This window comes from Aquila chrysaetos, chromosome 16, assembly GCF_900496995.4.
Source record: "Aquila chrysaetos chrysaetos chromosome 16, bAquChr1.4, whole genome shotgun sequence".
Lineage (NCBI taxonomy): Eukaryota > Metazoa > Chordata > Aves > Accipitriformes > Accipitridae > Aquila > Aquila chrysaetos.
Window position 1 is genome coordinate 11,777,108 of NC_044019.1, and position 15,051 is coordinate 11,792,158.

Consider the following 15,051-nt stretch of genomic DNA (forward strand, 5'->3'; position numbering starts at 1 on the left):
GCAAAAAGCAACACCTGCTGTCCTGTGCATGATGCATGATACGAAGTAAGTTACTGGTCTAAAGTACACCTTGGCCACACAGACAAACCACTTGCATGAAATGCCCTCATTGCCCTTGAACAACCATATTAAAAGCAAAAAAAGTCAACTTCAGCTGGCTTACTAGATACTGCCTCTTTCCAGATCAAGATGCGTGTAAGCAAAGGCTACTAGCTTAACGTTTGCTATATTGTAATGTCCTAGTTCCCCAATTATCTGAAGTGGCTCAAGAAGCCAGCTGCTTTTAGTCCTTATTAAGCCCACCTACAATAACTTCAGGTCTCTGTTTTCTTCCCCTTAACCAAAGGTATTGCATGTAGCAATCTTGTTAGGATACAAATTTGAATTAAAATTACTTTCCTATTGCTTTTCAATTCTTAAAAATCACATTCTTATTTAATCTTTGGAAGGGAAGGGAGACTGCAAACAATCTGCAAAACAAGGCCTGGTTGGGCAAGAAGACAAGCCATATTCCTGGCAATCCAATTTATTTCCCCCTTAATGCATCAGGGCTCTAAGGGAAATAGTAAAACAGCAAGGTTAAATTTTACTAGCAGCAGGCTGTATTGAACACATACATGCTGACAATTTTCAAATTTTTATCCTCTCTGAATACAGGCTAGAAGATCTCAAAATCCTTGAAGAAAAATATGTACCGATGATGAAATACAAGCCAAGGGGACAGGATTTTGAGACTTTCACCCTAGTTCATATGCCAACAGTGCAAGTCTTTCTTACTGCAAGAATGAACCAAACTTAAAATCTCCCTTAAAAAAAAAAAAACAACAAAACAAAAACCCAAAAACAAACCATCAAACAAACAAGTGAGAAAGCTGTCTGGTATTATTAATACGTATGCTGAATGCCAACTTTCACCTTACTTACGGCATCTGCAAAGAGCTGCTGGAAGCACCTGTCCAAAAGCAGACATACCGTATTTTGTTGGAAAGACGTCCTCATCTGTCACTAGCTTCTGCACGGAACTCATGACGAAGTCAACATACTGAGGAGCAGTGCACTTGATCTTCTTTCCCCGCTCATCATACCAGTAGTACTGTCTGTGGAGAGAATTGACAGTGTCACCAGATTATGCCTTGGCTCCTCAGCTCAACTCCTTTAAGAGGTTAGCGTCTAAATAATATAAAACAACAGCTGCAACATTACCAAAATACGACATAGCTGCTACAGAAGAGATTCACCTCAGGGTATATTTCTACATCTAAACCCTTGAATTTCTGTTAGCCAGTTTTGTTTCTCCCTACCAATTTAGTCAAGAGTGCAGGTAGTGGTACCAAGCACAGAAAGCCTGCTGACAAGTCTTCACGGAGAGGAGCTCTACTGAGGCAGCAGTAACTCCCTGTCCATGACAGACTGAGGGTGTACATACAGTCTATAGAACTGTACAGGAAAGCATTATATAACTATTTTTAAAGGGCAACAACATTGCACAGTGATAAATTGGTGATCTTCTGATGCTTAACATCACAAAACATAAATTAGTCTTGTAGTGTAGTATTATTAAACAGACAGAAGGTGGCTCCAAAACACCAGCCTTTTCAAGCTGGTGCTCTGCAGTACTGGCAGCATTTTTAAGCACTACAAATCCTGTTCCAAAATCCAGTATGGGGAAGGTTTTCAGGACCCTTCTGCACATCCCTTCCAGCATGCCTTTGAACTCTGCTCCTTTGGTTACAGTTACAGACGCCCAAAACCATCTGAATTTACATTTGACTCTGCCAACAGTGAATAATCCTTTTGGATCTTAAGGAACAGGAGACATTAGCATATTGCCTGGCTCTTCAAAAGCAACCATAATTCAATCAGTTAACCATAATCTTGATTAACTGCAGCCATCCCTCACCTGACAGAGAATCTGAAGGCTACAAAAGCACTGAAGGTCTGTTGCTTTTTTTTTTTTTTTTTCTTTCAGTCACAGTTAATTAAAGCACCTCTAACTGTTACCAGAAACAGCTATCCATCACATTAGGCGCATGTAGCGAGAAATGTTTTACAGATAAGGAATTTGGAAAAACGCCTTTTTTTTTTTTTTTTGCCAATGTCACATTAGAGATGTCTTGCGTTCCAGTTCCTGAACTCTTCCTTCAAACAGTTTAAGCTCCAGGCACAGTCCTGTATCATTATGGAACTGATAAGAAATCCATTGTATTGGTCTTCCCAGAACACAGCATAGGTGGGGTTTGCTGACTGCCCTTAGAAGTGGTTTGAGCATCAGAACACCTCACCCAACACATCAGCCCAAAAAGCCAGGGTACCATTTTTTGCCTGTCTATTCAGCTCCAACTCTGCTGCTGTTGGCTAACGATCTGTTATTTGACATTCCTCACACAAATCACTAAACAAGCCTCAGTGTAGCCCTAAACAAAGTATCTCTTCAGCGTGACATTTAGCCACCTTTGCACTTTTTTTTTTTTTTTTTTTGCATGGAAGATAAAGATTAAATGTTTTTTCTGTGCCTAACAGGTATAGACTGCATTGAACTGGAAGGATCTATACGTGCCACTTGGAAAGTGAAGCTTTATGCATACTGACCAGCAGAACAGTCCTGAAGCAACTGAAGAAAAATGTTAAGTAGCAACTGAAAAGTTTTCATTTACAATGTGTTTTCATTGCCCTGAAAGATTCTTCAGGGACCTTGCGGGCGGTGAGGTGAAGACACTGTTCATGCCCCAACCATATGAAAACAAGAGGAAGCTGCAGAAATTAGTAGTTCAAACTTTAAGAGAGGAAAGGCAACTGAAAACTAGTTCTGCAGACACTTAACATTTAGGATTTTTCTTTCAGCTCATTTTCAGCATGTGGTGCTTGGTCACGCTGTTGTTTACTAGAGAGAGCAGGATTGGCTGCAGAAGGACATAAAAAGGTGAGCAAGTGGATGAAAACAGCAGGAGTTAAAAGCTCTTTATACAGCTATGTCAGGCATCAAAACTATCATTTGAGCCCTTAGGCATAGACTGTTCATCACTGCTTACTTCCTTTATACAATCCACATATAAGGAATTACACAATGTAGTGCACAAACACAAGCTACCTCATTTGTCTAGTCTTGCAGTAAGCTGGAGCAAGACAGTTCTAGGCAACTCAGACTTATTTTGGGTCTTAAGACAATGCTTGTTGCCAAGAGGAGAAGCAGATTGGACTGTCTGTACCTCAGCAGTTTTCTGATGCTGCAGAAATCCTCAACTGCAAGATAGAAAGCATAGTTTAGAGTTGCCCTTAGGCGCAAAAATGAATCTGAGTAATTAGATTTTAGTTAAAAGAAACAGTTTGGCAACTGTACAAGTTCACTTACATGAAAATATAAGTGAATAAATCTGTTGTAACATCCCACTGCATACCCTTTTTGCCTTTCCTTGAAAATTAGGCTAATTATGCAAAATAGGAATTTAAAAGAAGAATCATTAAGAGTAAGGGGGTAACTACAAGGATTGTCCTGTTGATTAGAATCATGTCTTCCTCATGTTTCAAGTGCTGTGAACAGAGTCTTCACAGGTCTTGGACGAAGAGAGGAGCCCCTGACATGCCACGAACATCTCGCACCTGGTACACAGCTCCCACCCCTGCTGGAGTTATCTCCCTTAACCAGATAGGAAGCAGGTTGGGGCCATCAAAGGGCTCGCTTGGGCACTGAAGCCTAACTGCATTCCAGCACTGGCACTGTGACAGTACAGTCCCAAATTAGGCAATGGATGGGAAGCAGAAAGGACAAGAAGGTGACACTTAAAGGCACTTTTCAAAAAGTGCTCACATGATACAGATTTTGATTATTTTATTTCCTATGTAAAGTTCTGGCGGATTTCAACTTCCCCAGTATTGAAAGCATGAGGAATTTGCAGCTCCATTCTAAATCTCAGAGAGAAATGACTATGGGTTTAACAGAGAAAAGCCTATGATGCAAATAATAAAATATAACACATATGAAGTCACAGTCCTGCATCTCAACATATGTATATATTTTAACCCCTTTTCCTCTAAAACATTCTGGGTTTGTGTTGATGACATAGAAGCCAAGGCAGAACAGAAGTTACACCAGTATATAAAAAAAGCTTCTGGAAGGAGGGAAAGGCAAATGCTGTGGAGATTATGTGGTCTGGAAAGGAAGGAGAGACAGTCCTGCTAGAAATACCAAAAGACGTATTATGAAGAAAACAGGATAGCAAATTGTATGGAATGCAAGGGCAGTTAATATAGTGCTTGTCAGCAACTTGGAAAAGGTTTGATGGTTTGATAGGGGCAAAGCAATGGGGGCGGGGGGAAAGGAGCCACCATGTAGAAGCATACAGCTCAGGGAACTTAAATACAAGAAAATGCAAAACATGCAAGTTTGAGTTAAGTTTTCTAGAAGGAAACACCCTCCATACGCAGAGACACTAAGGGCAAGGTAGGCAGGAGAAAGGAGATTGTAAGATTAGAAAAAATGAGTGATAAGGAATTATCAATTCAGGGATTTCACTGGACCAAAATGAGACCTTTCACTCTTATCTGCCTAGAAGTTTGCATCCATCCTTGGTTTCTGCCTCAGGAATCTCAGTCTCATGAACAGCACTTCAGCACTTTGAGAAGTTTGCCCAAATGTCAGCTAGAAAACCAGTTTATGGCTCATGATGCTTTAAAGCTAGTTTGTGTAATAATAAGCTATAAAGCATACTAAATCTAAACAGTAAATACTGTGTTAAAAATATAGTACCTGCTTTACAGCAAGTGATAAACATATTAATGAGCAAAATTAAATAATTCCCAAAGTTACAATCATGCCACCCTCATTAAATTTTGAGGATAACTGGCCATTCTGGTATTTCTCTTGGCATTATCCCACCTTGCCAGCAAATGCTTCCATCTGTTCTACTAGGAGAGTAAGTTTTGGTCAGTTGTCTCTTAGTGACCCTAAGCAGAAATTCTCTTCCTTAATGTGTGCAGATGGCTGTACTATCTCATATATCTGACAGAGGGCTGAAAGCTGCATCTGTCTGCAGTTTGTCAGTTGGCTGGAGCTTCTCCGAGATGTTAAAACGTTACCTCAAATATTTCACTGCAACTGGTGTTTATTTTGCCAGCACATCCTCTGAACTTAGGATTGAGTATTTGCAGTGCATTTGAATGCAAAGTAACTTGACAAGTAACATGTTCTCAATAGTTACTTCACCACCTCAACCATAAATACAAAAAGCCTGCCTTAGTATGACCGGAACGGTGTGATCCAAAACACCCTTTAGAGAACTGGGCAGGGAAAACATAAAGAGGAGCAGAACGCAGACCTTCGTACTGAACTACCTGAGAAATCAGCACTGAAAAAAATGGCAAACTGCACCCTTATTCCAAGGTACTGTAATTCTGTAGCAATCTAATATAGGTGGATGTTATTTTATTCCAAAGTACCTGAACAGAGACATCACAGCAACAGAAGGTCAAATCTGGAGCATCCGTCAGGTGAATCAGCAACTGACTCTAATGTTCAGGTGGTACTCATTATATACTGGAGACAGGTCTGAGGCACAATAAATCACATCAACTGGTGTTTCTCCAACACAATAAGCATGTCCTTACCTTATTCATTAGGGTACGACTTAAAAAAAAGAAGGGGGGGGGGGGGCATCATAGTCATGACTGGATATGAACAAATGAGCACCTTTGAGGCAGTTGTCCATGTTCAATTTAGGCATATCTCTTTGTATTGGGTTTGCGTGGCAAGGTTTTGGTAGCAGGAGGGGTGCAGGGCTCGCTTCTGTGAGAAGCTTCTAGAAGCTTCCCCTATGTCCCATGGAGCCAATGCCAGCTACCTCCAAGATGGACCCCCCCGCTGGCCAAGGCCAAGCCCATCAGTGATGGTGGCAGCGCCTCTGGGATAACATTTAAGAAGGGGGAAAATGTTGCCATGCAGCAGCAATTGCAGCCAAAGAGACAAGTGAAAATGAGTGAGAGAAACAACCTTTCAGACCCCCAGGTCAGTGAAGAAGGAGGGGAGGAGGTGCTCCAGGCACCAGAGCAGAGATTCCCCTGCAGCCCCTGGGGAAGACCATGGTGAGGCAGGCTGTCCCCCTGCAGACCAGGGAGGTCCACGGTGGAGCAGGTGGATGCCCGAAGGAGGCTGTGACCTCGTGGGAAGCCCGCGCTGGAGCAGGCTCTGGGCAGGACCTGTGGCCCCGTGGAGAGAGGAGCCCAGGCTGGAGCAGGTTTTCTGGCAGGACTTGTGACCCCGCAGGGGACCCACGCTGGAGCAGTCTGTGCCTGAAGGACTGCAGCCCATGGAAGAGTCCCACGCTGGAGCAGTTCATGAAGAACTGCAGCCCGTGGGAAGGACTCACGTTGGAGAGGTTCATGGAGGACTGTCTCCTGTGGGAGGGACCCCACGCTGGAGCAGGGGAAGAGTGAGGAGTCTTGCCCCTGAGGAGGAAGGAGCAGCAGAGACAACGTGTGAACTGACCACAACCCCCATTCCCCATCCCCCTGTGCCGCTGGGGGAGAGGAGGTGGAGAAAACTGGGAGTGGAGCTGAGCCCGGGAAGGAGGGAGGGGTGGGGGGAAGGTGTTTTAAGATTTGGTTTTATTTCTTATTACCCTACTCTGGTCGACTGGTAATAAATGAAGTTTATTTTCCCCCAGTCGAGTCTGTTTTGCCCATGATGGTAATTGCTGAGTGATCTCTCCCTGTCCTTAACTAATGAGCCTTTCATTGTATTTTCTCTCCCCTGTCCAGCTGAGGGGGGGAGTGATAGAGCAGCTTTGGTGGGCATCTGGCGTCCTGCCAGGGTCAACCCACCACACTCCTCCAAAAGAGAAGAGCTAGGAAAGGCAGAACATAAAGATAAGGATTATCCAAAATTGTCATTAGAGCTATTTGGAGAACACAATTATGAACAGGGCCTTCAAAGCTGAACTGTATTGAGGTGTGTAGCTAGGTGATCTCACCTCTGTGGTTTTTTCAGAGCGCCACACACTTGATAGAAGAATGAAGTATGCAGCCTACAGTTTGCAAACATGAACCAGTCATCTGCCCCCAAGTACAGGAAGATACTTAAGTTGTTATGATTTAGCTAAACACAAACCGTTTCAAGTGCTTCACCCAAGTGTAGACATGCTTCCTGTTATTTCCGAATAGTGCAATTTTTCAGTTTTCCAAAACAAAGGATAGGAACCTTCTGCTATCAGTCCTCACCACTAAAAATATAGACTAGAGCTGGAGCTGCCTACAGGCACTTCCTTTCTTTATTCTGCAGCATAAACTGCTTACAAAGAATGCTTGTTCAAGACTCCCTAGAGCAGAATGGAGCGACACTTACATAGGTTCCCTACCACCACCTCCTTTTAGCCACTATTTCCCATCAGCCAAGTGGATAAACAGTTAAACTCAGTCCTTTGGACAGCCATTGCTACATCAGGAATTAAAATAGGAGAAAGCTTGGGAGCAAGAGTCAACAAAATACTCATCTTACTGATCACCATTTCTCATTTAGAGACATGCTGTCTCCCTTTGATAACATCTGGGTCCAGCAGAGATTTATTACTTTCTGTTCCAGCCTGCTCTCAAAGTCCCTAGCATGGCCTTTAATTCTCTACTGACAGTTATCTTTCCAACTTTTACATGCAAAAATATCCTCCATACACTTCACATTCTTCAGAGTGCTCTCAAAAAAGCCCCTGATATTAATTTCAAGTGTACGAGATAGCCCAGTACATTAACCAAGAATTCGTTTCTAAGCACTACGTAATTATTGTCAGAGATACAATATAGAGCTCTGGTTCTGTTGCATACATTTCCTGGGATGTTTATTTGATGTACTATAACATTAACTGCTCAGTCTTCTGTTTTAAAATCCATCTCAACTAAATGAATCCCAGGAAATGCAAGAGGAGGGAAGAAAAGGCCTATCGACACATGTGCTGGAGAAAAAAAACCCACAACACAGCAGGCTTATTCATACTTAACTGGATCTCATATTCCATCATGTTAGACTGTGCTAATCAAGAGCAGAAGTTTATGGTAACTTTTTTTATACTCGCCATGTACAGTAAAACTACAAAGCTTTCTTTCATAAGTGACAGCTAGTCAACGTTTAAAAAGTCTACTAAGTCCTACAGGGGGAAAGTGACAAACCAAAAGGTTTTCCTTACTCTTTGCAAAGCTGCTACTTGTGTTCTCCACGCCCAGGGGCTCGGGCAGAAAGCCAGTGGCTCACGTCAGGCTAGAGGTTATCCGTCAGCAGCCTGGTGCTCTGTCAGCATTCCAGCTATCAAAAGCACCCTCTGAGGTTTTTGCAATTTGTTTATCCTCCCTGGCCTTCTATGGAATCCCAGCACTGTTACCAGTAAGGACAGTTTTGCCTTGCTCTTCTTCCCCTCTCTCTGCAAGCTGCGCACATGGTAATGTGCCTCTCTGATCTGACCTTATAAAAACAGCTCAGAACAGTCAAAGATTCTCGTCCTAGTCCTCCACGAAAACAGATTCCCACCACCATTCACTGCTGAGGGGAGAAAGGAGGATGTACAGATGCCACATTTTCACTAAGTAGAGATCTGCTGTAAAACACTTGCCCAATGCCATCCCATACCAATATTCTCCCCCAGGCAACTCTGAAGACTTCATGGAAACCTTGCAGTTGTAAATAATTGACTTACGTATTGCACACTGCCATGGTCTGACATGACTCTCCTGTACAGAATTCTGAGATTGTACTATACTGTAAGTTGATGTGATGAAAGAAAGTTGTTGCTGAAAAATAAACACAAAGGAAAGAAATTCAGAAGTAAAATACTTTCAAACACTGGTTATCCTCCAGACAATTATTTAAACAGAGTAAGTGAAGTGACCTCAGAGTCTTGAGCTTGCATACAAATTTAAACATGATTTAGCTAAACGAGTCTAATGATGAACTGCAAAACAAAGAGGTACATAGAATGAAAGCTCTTGTTTTGATTTAAGATGAAAGCACCATGATGCATCAGCTCTTATTACTCACTAAGCAGCAAGACTGGAAAGTGTCTCCATCATCAGCCTCACTTTTACAGTAGAATACTCTACTACAAGCTGAAGGCAAACAATTTGCTATGTTCTTCTGAAGACAGACTTAAAATGTACAGTGGCCAGAAAATGGCATTAATAGTCCTCAGGACATATCTCCTTTTAAAAAACAACAGCATGAAAACTAGTACACTGCTAATTTTTAAAAATCTCTTGAGATAATTTAACATCTTAATACTCCTCAGGGGGCACCTCACTTTTTCTTAACAAGTCTCTATAAAACTTTGCTAGTGTGCAGTTTAAAGTAGTTTCTTGCTACCACCACATACTGTTGAAAATGTAAACGAGACTGGGTCATAGCTGCAGGTTAGGACTGGCAGGTGAAGCAGAAGCACAGGGAAGTATTGTAAATCAGAACTGAGATGCACAGATACAGCATTCAGTCACGGTAGTCAGTCATGTCTCTGAATTCCGGCTTGACTACAGTTTAAGTTCACAATAATTCCACCAAAGCTTGGAAGGAGTGGGGAGAAGAAATCCAACCAAAAGACTTCAAAACTTCTGGCTTTAGGCATAACTTGCTTCACATACAAGTCTTAATAAACTACCATTTTTACAGTGCTTCTGGAAGACCAATAGCTTGAGTCAGAAACATGCTGAACCAGCCAGTGTAGCAAATAGTCAAAGGGAATCTGATCATCCTCAAAAAAACATCAAAAAATTAATGCCCTCAATGCCACAGTGAGGGAGCTGGAAGGAGGAAACTCATCAAGGCTTCCATGCTGCTGAGCACAGTTGGTTTGTATGTAAGCTTAATTACTATTCAAGGTATAATGACATGCATTATGCAGTAAGCATAAATAGTCATTGAGTGTTTTTCTAAGCGCTGAAAACGGTAAAAGGAAACAGAGTGAATGATGCTGCCTTTGGTGTGGACAGCAAGCTCAGCGCTGTACAATCACAATACTCACTGTTGCTGGCTAGCCACTCGTTGAGGTCTATTTCTCGTGGTAACATCACTAGTTCCTTAAATTCGAAGTCAGTAATTCTGGATTTTGTGTATTCTGGCTCTAGGTAAAGTTTCTTCTCTTCCGGTGCTGGCTTTTTACCATTTGGCTTTCCCTTGGACTTCCTGCAAGAGATTAAGAAGAGGGAAGAAAGGTTACCTTTACTGTTGATGAACAGCTACAGAAACCTGAAAGAAGCTGGTTTATCCAAATTCCTCTATTTGTGTTTTCACTGCTCCTCCTGCCTTCCCTCCCCTTATCTCTTTTTTTTTTTTTTAATTAAAGCAAAAGATAGTTTCTTAAAAAGTATATTTGAACTCAGTCACTTTTTTCAAGTAACATTGGAAGTTCTGAATGGCATTAAGACTGAGCTGCTCCACCTCCACTGCCCTTTTGCCAGTTTAGATTGCAAACTATTGGGAGCAACAGTCTCTCTTTATGCTTATGAACAGTCGCGACAGCAGAATGCCACCGTGCCTGAAGGAGCTACTCTAACACGAGTATACTAACGATCTGCTGAATCATACATGTAACTGTCACCTGCAAAATGGGAGTTTGAGGGACAGTAAAAGTGGACTCCTGCAAGACAGATAGCTCTCAGTTAGAAAAATGCTCTTTCCACACAACGTGCTGGCACTGCTCATTCAAAGCTACAGCATTCCTCACTACTCCAGCCCTACATTCTCAGAGATACCAGAAGCCTGGAAGCAAGCATCTGTGACTCCAGCTAGAGGCACTGGTAACTACAAAAACACCTGCTTTCTCAACTCCCTGGATACCTGAGACAGAAAGATCTGAGTTCATTTTCTTCTGAAAATCCTTTAAAATCCGATGCATTATGAAATAACCTTCCATTTGGATTTATAAAAGCAGACGAACCATTCCATAAAATGCATTTATCTCCACGGCATACCGTAACTTTTCATCTCCCATTTCTAAAGCGTTTGTTGTAATCACTAGAGTTTTCCTCTCACTCTCGTTTTTAACATCCTCAAGCTAGACTCTCAACCCAAGCTGTATTCCTGGGCCAGGGGTTCACTAAAGACTTCTGAGGCAGGATGGCAGGTCCACACTTTCATCTTTTAGGCTATATGGTCAAACAGCTGTATATCCCTGTGTTTCTACAGTTAAAAAATCCACCTAACCAGAGACAGAAGATCTACTTAATGGTCACGGACAAGTACAGTAAGGCAATACTTGCACATTTCTTGCCATCTCCTTTTTCCACATCAGTGCATTCCAATTCAAATGAAGCCTGCAAGATTTGTCTCTTACATTTATTTAAGTAACCTGGACTAATTCTCATAGCTGCTCCACAAAGGGATGTTTTAGGACATGCGAAGTCAGATGTCCCTCAGCACAAGGCTCTTAATACAGAGGGGTTGCTTAGTTAGACCAACAGCTCCTGGTTGTCAGCTAACTATTCTTGCCTTCAAACCTTTACATTTGCTAGATCTCGTTTGAACCTCACCATGTAAAAGTAAGCTACAGATAAGAAAGAAAAGTCCATGCAAGCAAGAACTGCAAGAGGGCCTTAAAGGTATTTAAAGAAGCTATGAAAGATACACTTAATTTATTCTTGGGCCTGCAACTTCAGATTTTCACAGAACTTGAGATGACATTCAAGGAAAATGTAATAGCATAAAACAACAGTCTCGTTCGATAGTCTGTAGTCTGACTTTGTAGCAAATGAAACAACATGTTTGACCTCTTCCTTCTGCAGGAATACCATGTTAAGACTTGCACCTACCTTACCCTGACAGTCAGGAGCATAAATCCAGTTGAAACTATGCACTTGGCCCTGAGCTAGTAAAAAATACTCCAGGCCACTGATTTGCTTAATTCCCAGCACAGGCTGCCTTACTCCTATGCTGCTGAAACCAAGCCTGGCACGCTCCATACAGCACCTTCATACCTGCTGGGCCTCTGACAGACAATATTAAGGTCTATTCAGAATATACTCTTTAGGGTTTTTTCAGCTGGTTGGGTTTAGTGGGTTTTGGGTTGGGGGGGGGGGGGGGGGGTACTCAGGCATTCAAGGATAAGTTGATTTTCTATGAAAATTATAGTTCTAGTAACAGTCATGCAGAAAATACCTTCAACTTCAGAGACTGGTTCAACAAACCGCATTAACCACACTTGGGGAGAAAAGCGATCAGTGAGTAGTTTGGATAGAACAGAGTTTGTGTCTTTGCTTTACTTCAGGATACTTAAACCAAGGGCCCCAGGTTAGGGCTGTGCCACGACAGCTAAGAGCAGTCTTCTGAGAGGAGGAGGAGGGGGGAGAGAGACAACAAGGTCAAAGACAGTCTGTCATAGAGCCAGGCTGTGGAGGGAAACCACAGAAGGAAGCCAGACATACAAGGCTGAGGCAAGCCTTCCACCGAATAGAAATGGGTAGTGTATACCTCATTCTCACTTCAGCATCTCCTCCCCATTTCAAGAAATGAATCGAAAATGCAACACTAAATATATTTCACAAGTTTGCTAATGCAAACAACTACACGTCGTCCTTTCACAAAACCCAAAGCCCCTCATTTCCACACAAGCATCAGTTCCCTGCTAGATTAGTACATGCAGCTGCTTTGTGTCTTTTCAATAGATTGTGTCAGTCTTTCCACAACTGCCTTGTGCTGGAACTGGAGCACTCCAAACAGAAGCCTCCTGAAGGATCCCATGCATTACCCCTTTCCAAAGCTTTGGTTTGATTTAAAAAAGAACCTGACTCATGGGCATCATCACTGAACCTGCAAAATGCCCATAATCACCAATACCAAAGGGTTTATTCACACCACTGAAACCTGAATGCCAAATCACTATGTGCAGCACAAACTTCTTTTTAACCTTTTGCTGGTGCTGAGAGCTAAAGCAAGACCACAAAAATTGTTTCTACTGACAGATTTCCACGACTTGTATGCAGTGCAGTTGGGACACTACATGGGCCAAATATTTTAAGTACAAACTAAAAAAAATTCCAGTCTTAAAAACGTCAAGTTTGGAACCAGACCACACGTCTTCCCTCAATTCGGCATAACATAGATTATAAAGTTAGACTTACTCATATTAATTGAGTCACGCTCAGTCTAGGCTGTAAAACTGTGGGTTTAGTTTGGAAACTGTCAATACTAGTCAATACTAAAGCATTTTCTTTAGAGACTTACAAAGCTGGAGCATAGTACAGTACAGAGAAAACAGTTTTAGAAATGTGATTCCATATGATTAAAAATCAACAAATAGTTCCATATTCTAGATAAACCAAAACTCATACATTCACAATTACCAGAATTACCGAATAGTGTAAAGTTCAGAAGTTAGCTTCCTTCCTTCTGCTCTCCCCTACCTCCAAGTTCACTGTTGTTTCACAAAGACTTGTAAGAAAACACCGTCTACCTGGAACCAACTCCAAATGTACAAAGTGAAGCATCCATTACTTCCTTTGTTGTGAGCTGTTCACATTCAAGATGCCTTCCTTAATTTTTCATTTTATGTTTAAAGTACACAAATACACAAAATTGTGTGTAGCCATTTCTGAGATGTCCCAGAACACCCTTATAAGTGAGGACTATAGCAATGAGCATAAAGCAGCACATTCAACAACAGCTCGTTCAGTCTGCTTTCAATGAAAGGAAGAGTGACGAGAACAGTGAAGTTTTACTGGTTTACTTGGGAAACACCAAAATCCATCACCTGTAGATGATTATTTACTGGAAAACATAACTAAATGTCATATAAGACCACAAAAAGGGCAGTACCTTTCAAAACACTGCTATAGGCACCCTAAGGGAAACCAAAGTCCTGGTTCATGTTTACCTGTGTGTGTCTTAAAAAAAATAAGAGAATTCTGCTAAATGTGTCTTAACACATCCATGTCAGATCAACTGTTATGTCCAGAGCAGCTGGAGGAATAGCTGTCACACAGCAGTTTGGTGAAGGTCTGTCAAGAGGTTAGACCAAAACCTGTCTATCAATGCTTAACTACTAATTAAGGAAAGCAACATCTTTAGGGAATCCAAGGAGACAGCATTCAACAGTTTTTATTGACAGGCAAACCAGAGTACAAACTAATTCTTCAGATAACTCGCAGGATAGGTTTGTGTTTGTTTGGGTTTAGGCACTCAGTTGAATATGATGCCACAGGCCAAGTCACACCCACAAATAAGTTTGAGAAGGAAAAGTGATGGGAGATGGCAGAAGAAAGGTCACTCATCTTAAGTCTTAGAAAAAGGTTCAGCAAACTGGCTCCAGCCAAAGACACTACATTCACTAATGCTTCTAGCAGGGCTTCCATACTCAGCCTTGTCTTCAGCTGAGAAAACACAGCAGCTGGAAGTTTGCCTGGATTTCACTGGAGAAAGAGATGTATAAGACACTCCACCAAGTGACAGGCCCACTGGGCCATGATGATTTTTTCCCCTGGTCTAACTGCTTTGTTAACATCAAGTAAAACTGCCAATTTCCCAGCTTGTTTTCTTATCCCATCTCAGTTAATAAAGATTCTCCTCTAATCTCTCTCTCTCTCACGTTTCCTTCTTGATCAGATGCCCAGTAGTTTCTTGGTTCAAAAAAACCCACACTTTGGAGCATCTTCAAAGCACCATCCAGGTATTAATTTAGTTTTAAAACCATACGAGGAAAGTATTATTCCCATTTCATAGCAGAAACTGGCTGCAAGGTTCAAAGTTTGTTCATAGTACCAATACTAAAGATGTGCTTCAGTTCAAACTGATATGGTTTGTCTGGAAAGAAGCACACGTGAAGCAATCTGACTTAGCTGAAAAGTATCAAAGACACAATGTCCCCTATGTGGACATGCTTCATAACCTGAGGTAGTTCAAATCACTTTGGAACTGTACCAGGCATCCATGGTTTTGGTCATGAGAATCTGATTTATTGCAAGGTTGATCACACAGAGCGAACACTAGTGATATATTAAATGCCAAACTTCCCTAAACTGATCATTCAATTTAAGACTATCTCTACCAACTCAGGATTCCTTTTTTCCAGAGGGAACCAGCACAGCTATAAGAATTTC

At 41.8% G+C, this 15,051-nt stretch overlaps 1 protein-coding gene and 1 long non-coding RNA gene across 12 annotated transcripts in view; one reads left to right on the top strand and one right to left on the bottom strand.

Annotated features, from left to right (window-relative positions):
• Positions 1-14,524, top strand: part of LOC115352185 — a 38,574-nt gene extending 24,050 nt beyond the window's left edge. For 3 of the 4 annotated variants that reach the window (XR_003927013.1, XR_003927014.1, XR_003927016.2), the window contains 3 exons: positions 658-1,162; positions 2,521-2,623; positions 10,087-14,524. This is a non-coding gene — a long non-coding RNA (uncharacterized LOC115352185). Of the gene's footprint in view, positions 1-657; positions 1,937-2,520; positions 2,624-10,086 lie in introns of all 4 variants that reach the window. The other variant, XR_003927015.1, reaches the window with a different exon arrangement.
• The window catches only part of MOB2 (MOB kinase activator 2), a 120,190-nt gene that overhangs the window by 1,972 nt on the left and 103,167 nt on the right, over positions 1-15,051 (bottom strand). For all 8 annotated transcript variants that reach the window (XM_041129382.1, XM_030039941.2, XM_030039935.2 and 5 more), the window contains 3 exons: positions 9,984-10,144; positions 8,670-8,763; positions 973-1,097 (listed from right to left, as the gene is read on the bottom strand). In XM_041129382.1, coding sequence (XP_040985316.1) covers positions 973-1,097; positions 8,670-8,763; positions 9,984-10,144 — 380 coding nt within the window. The remainder of the gene's footprint in view (positions 1-972; positions 1,098-8,669; positions 8,764-9,983; positions 10,145-15,051) is intronic.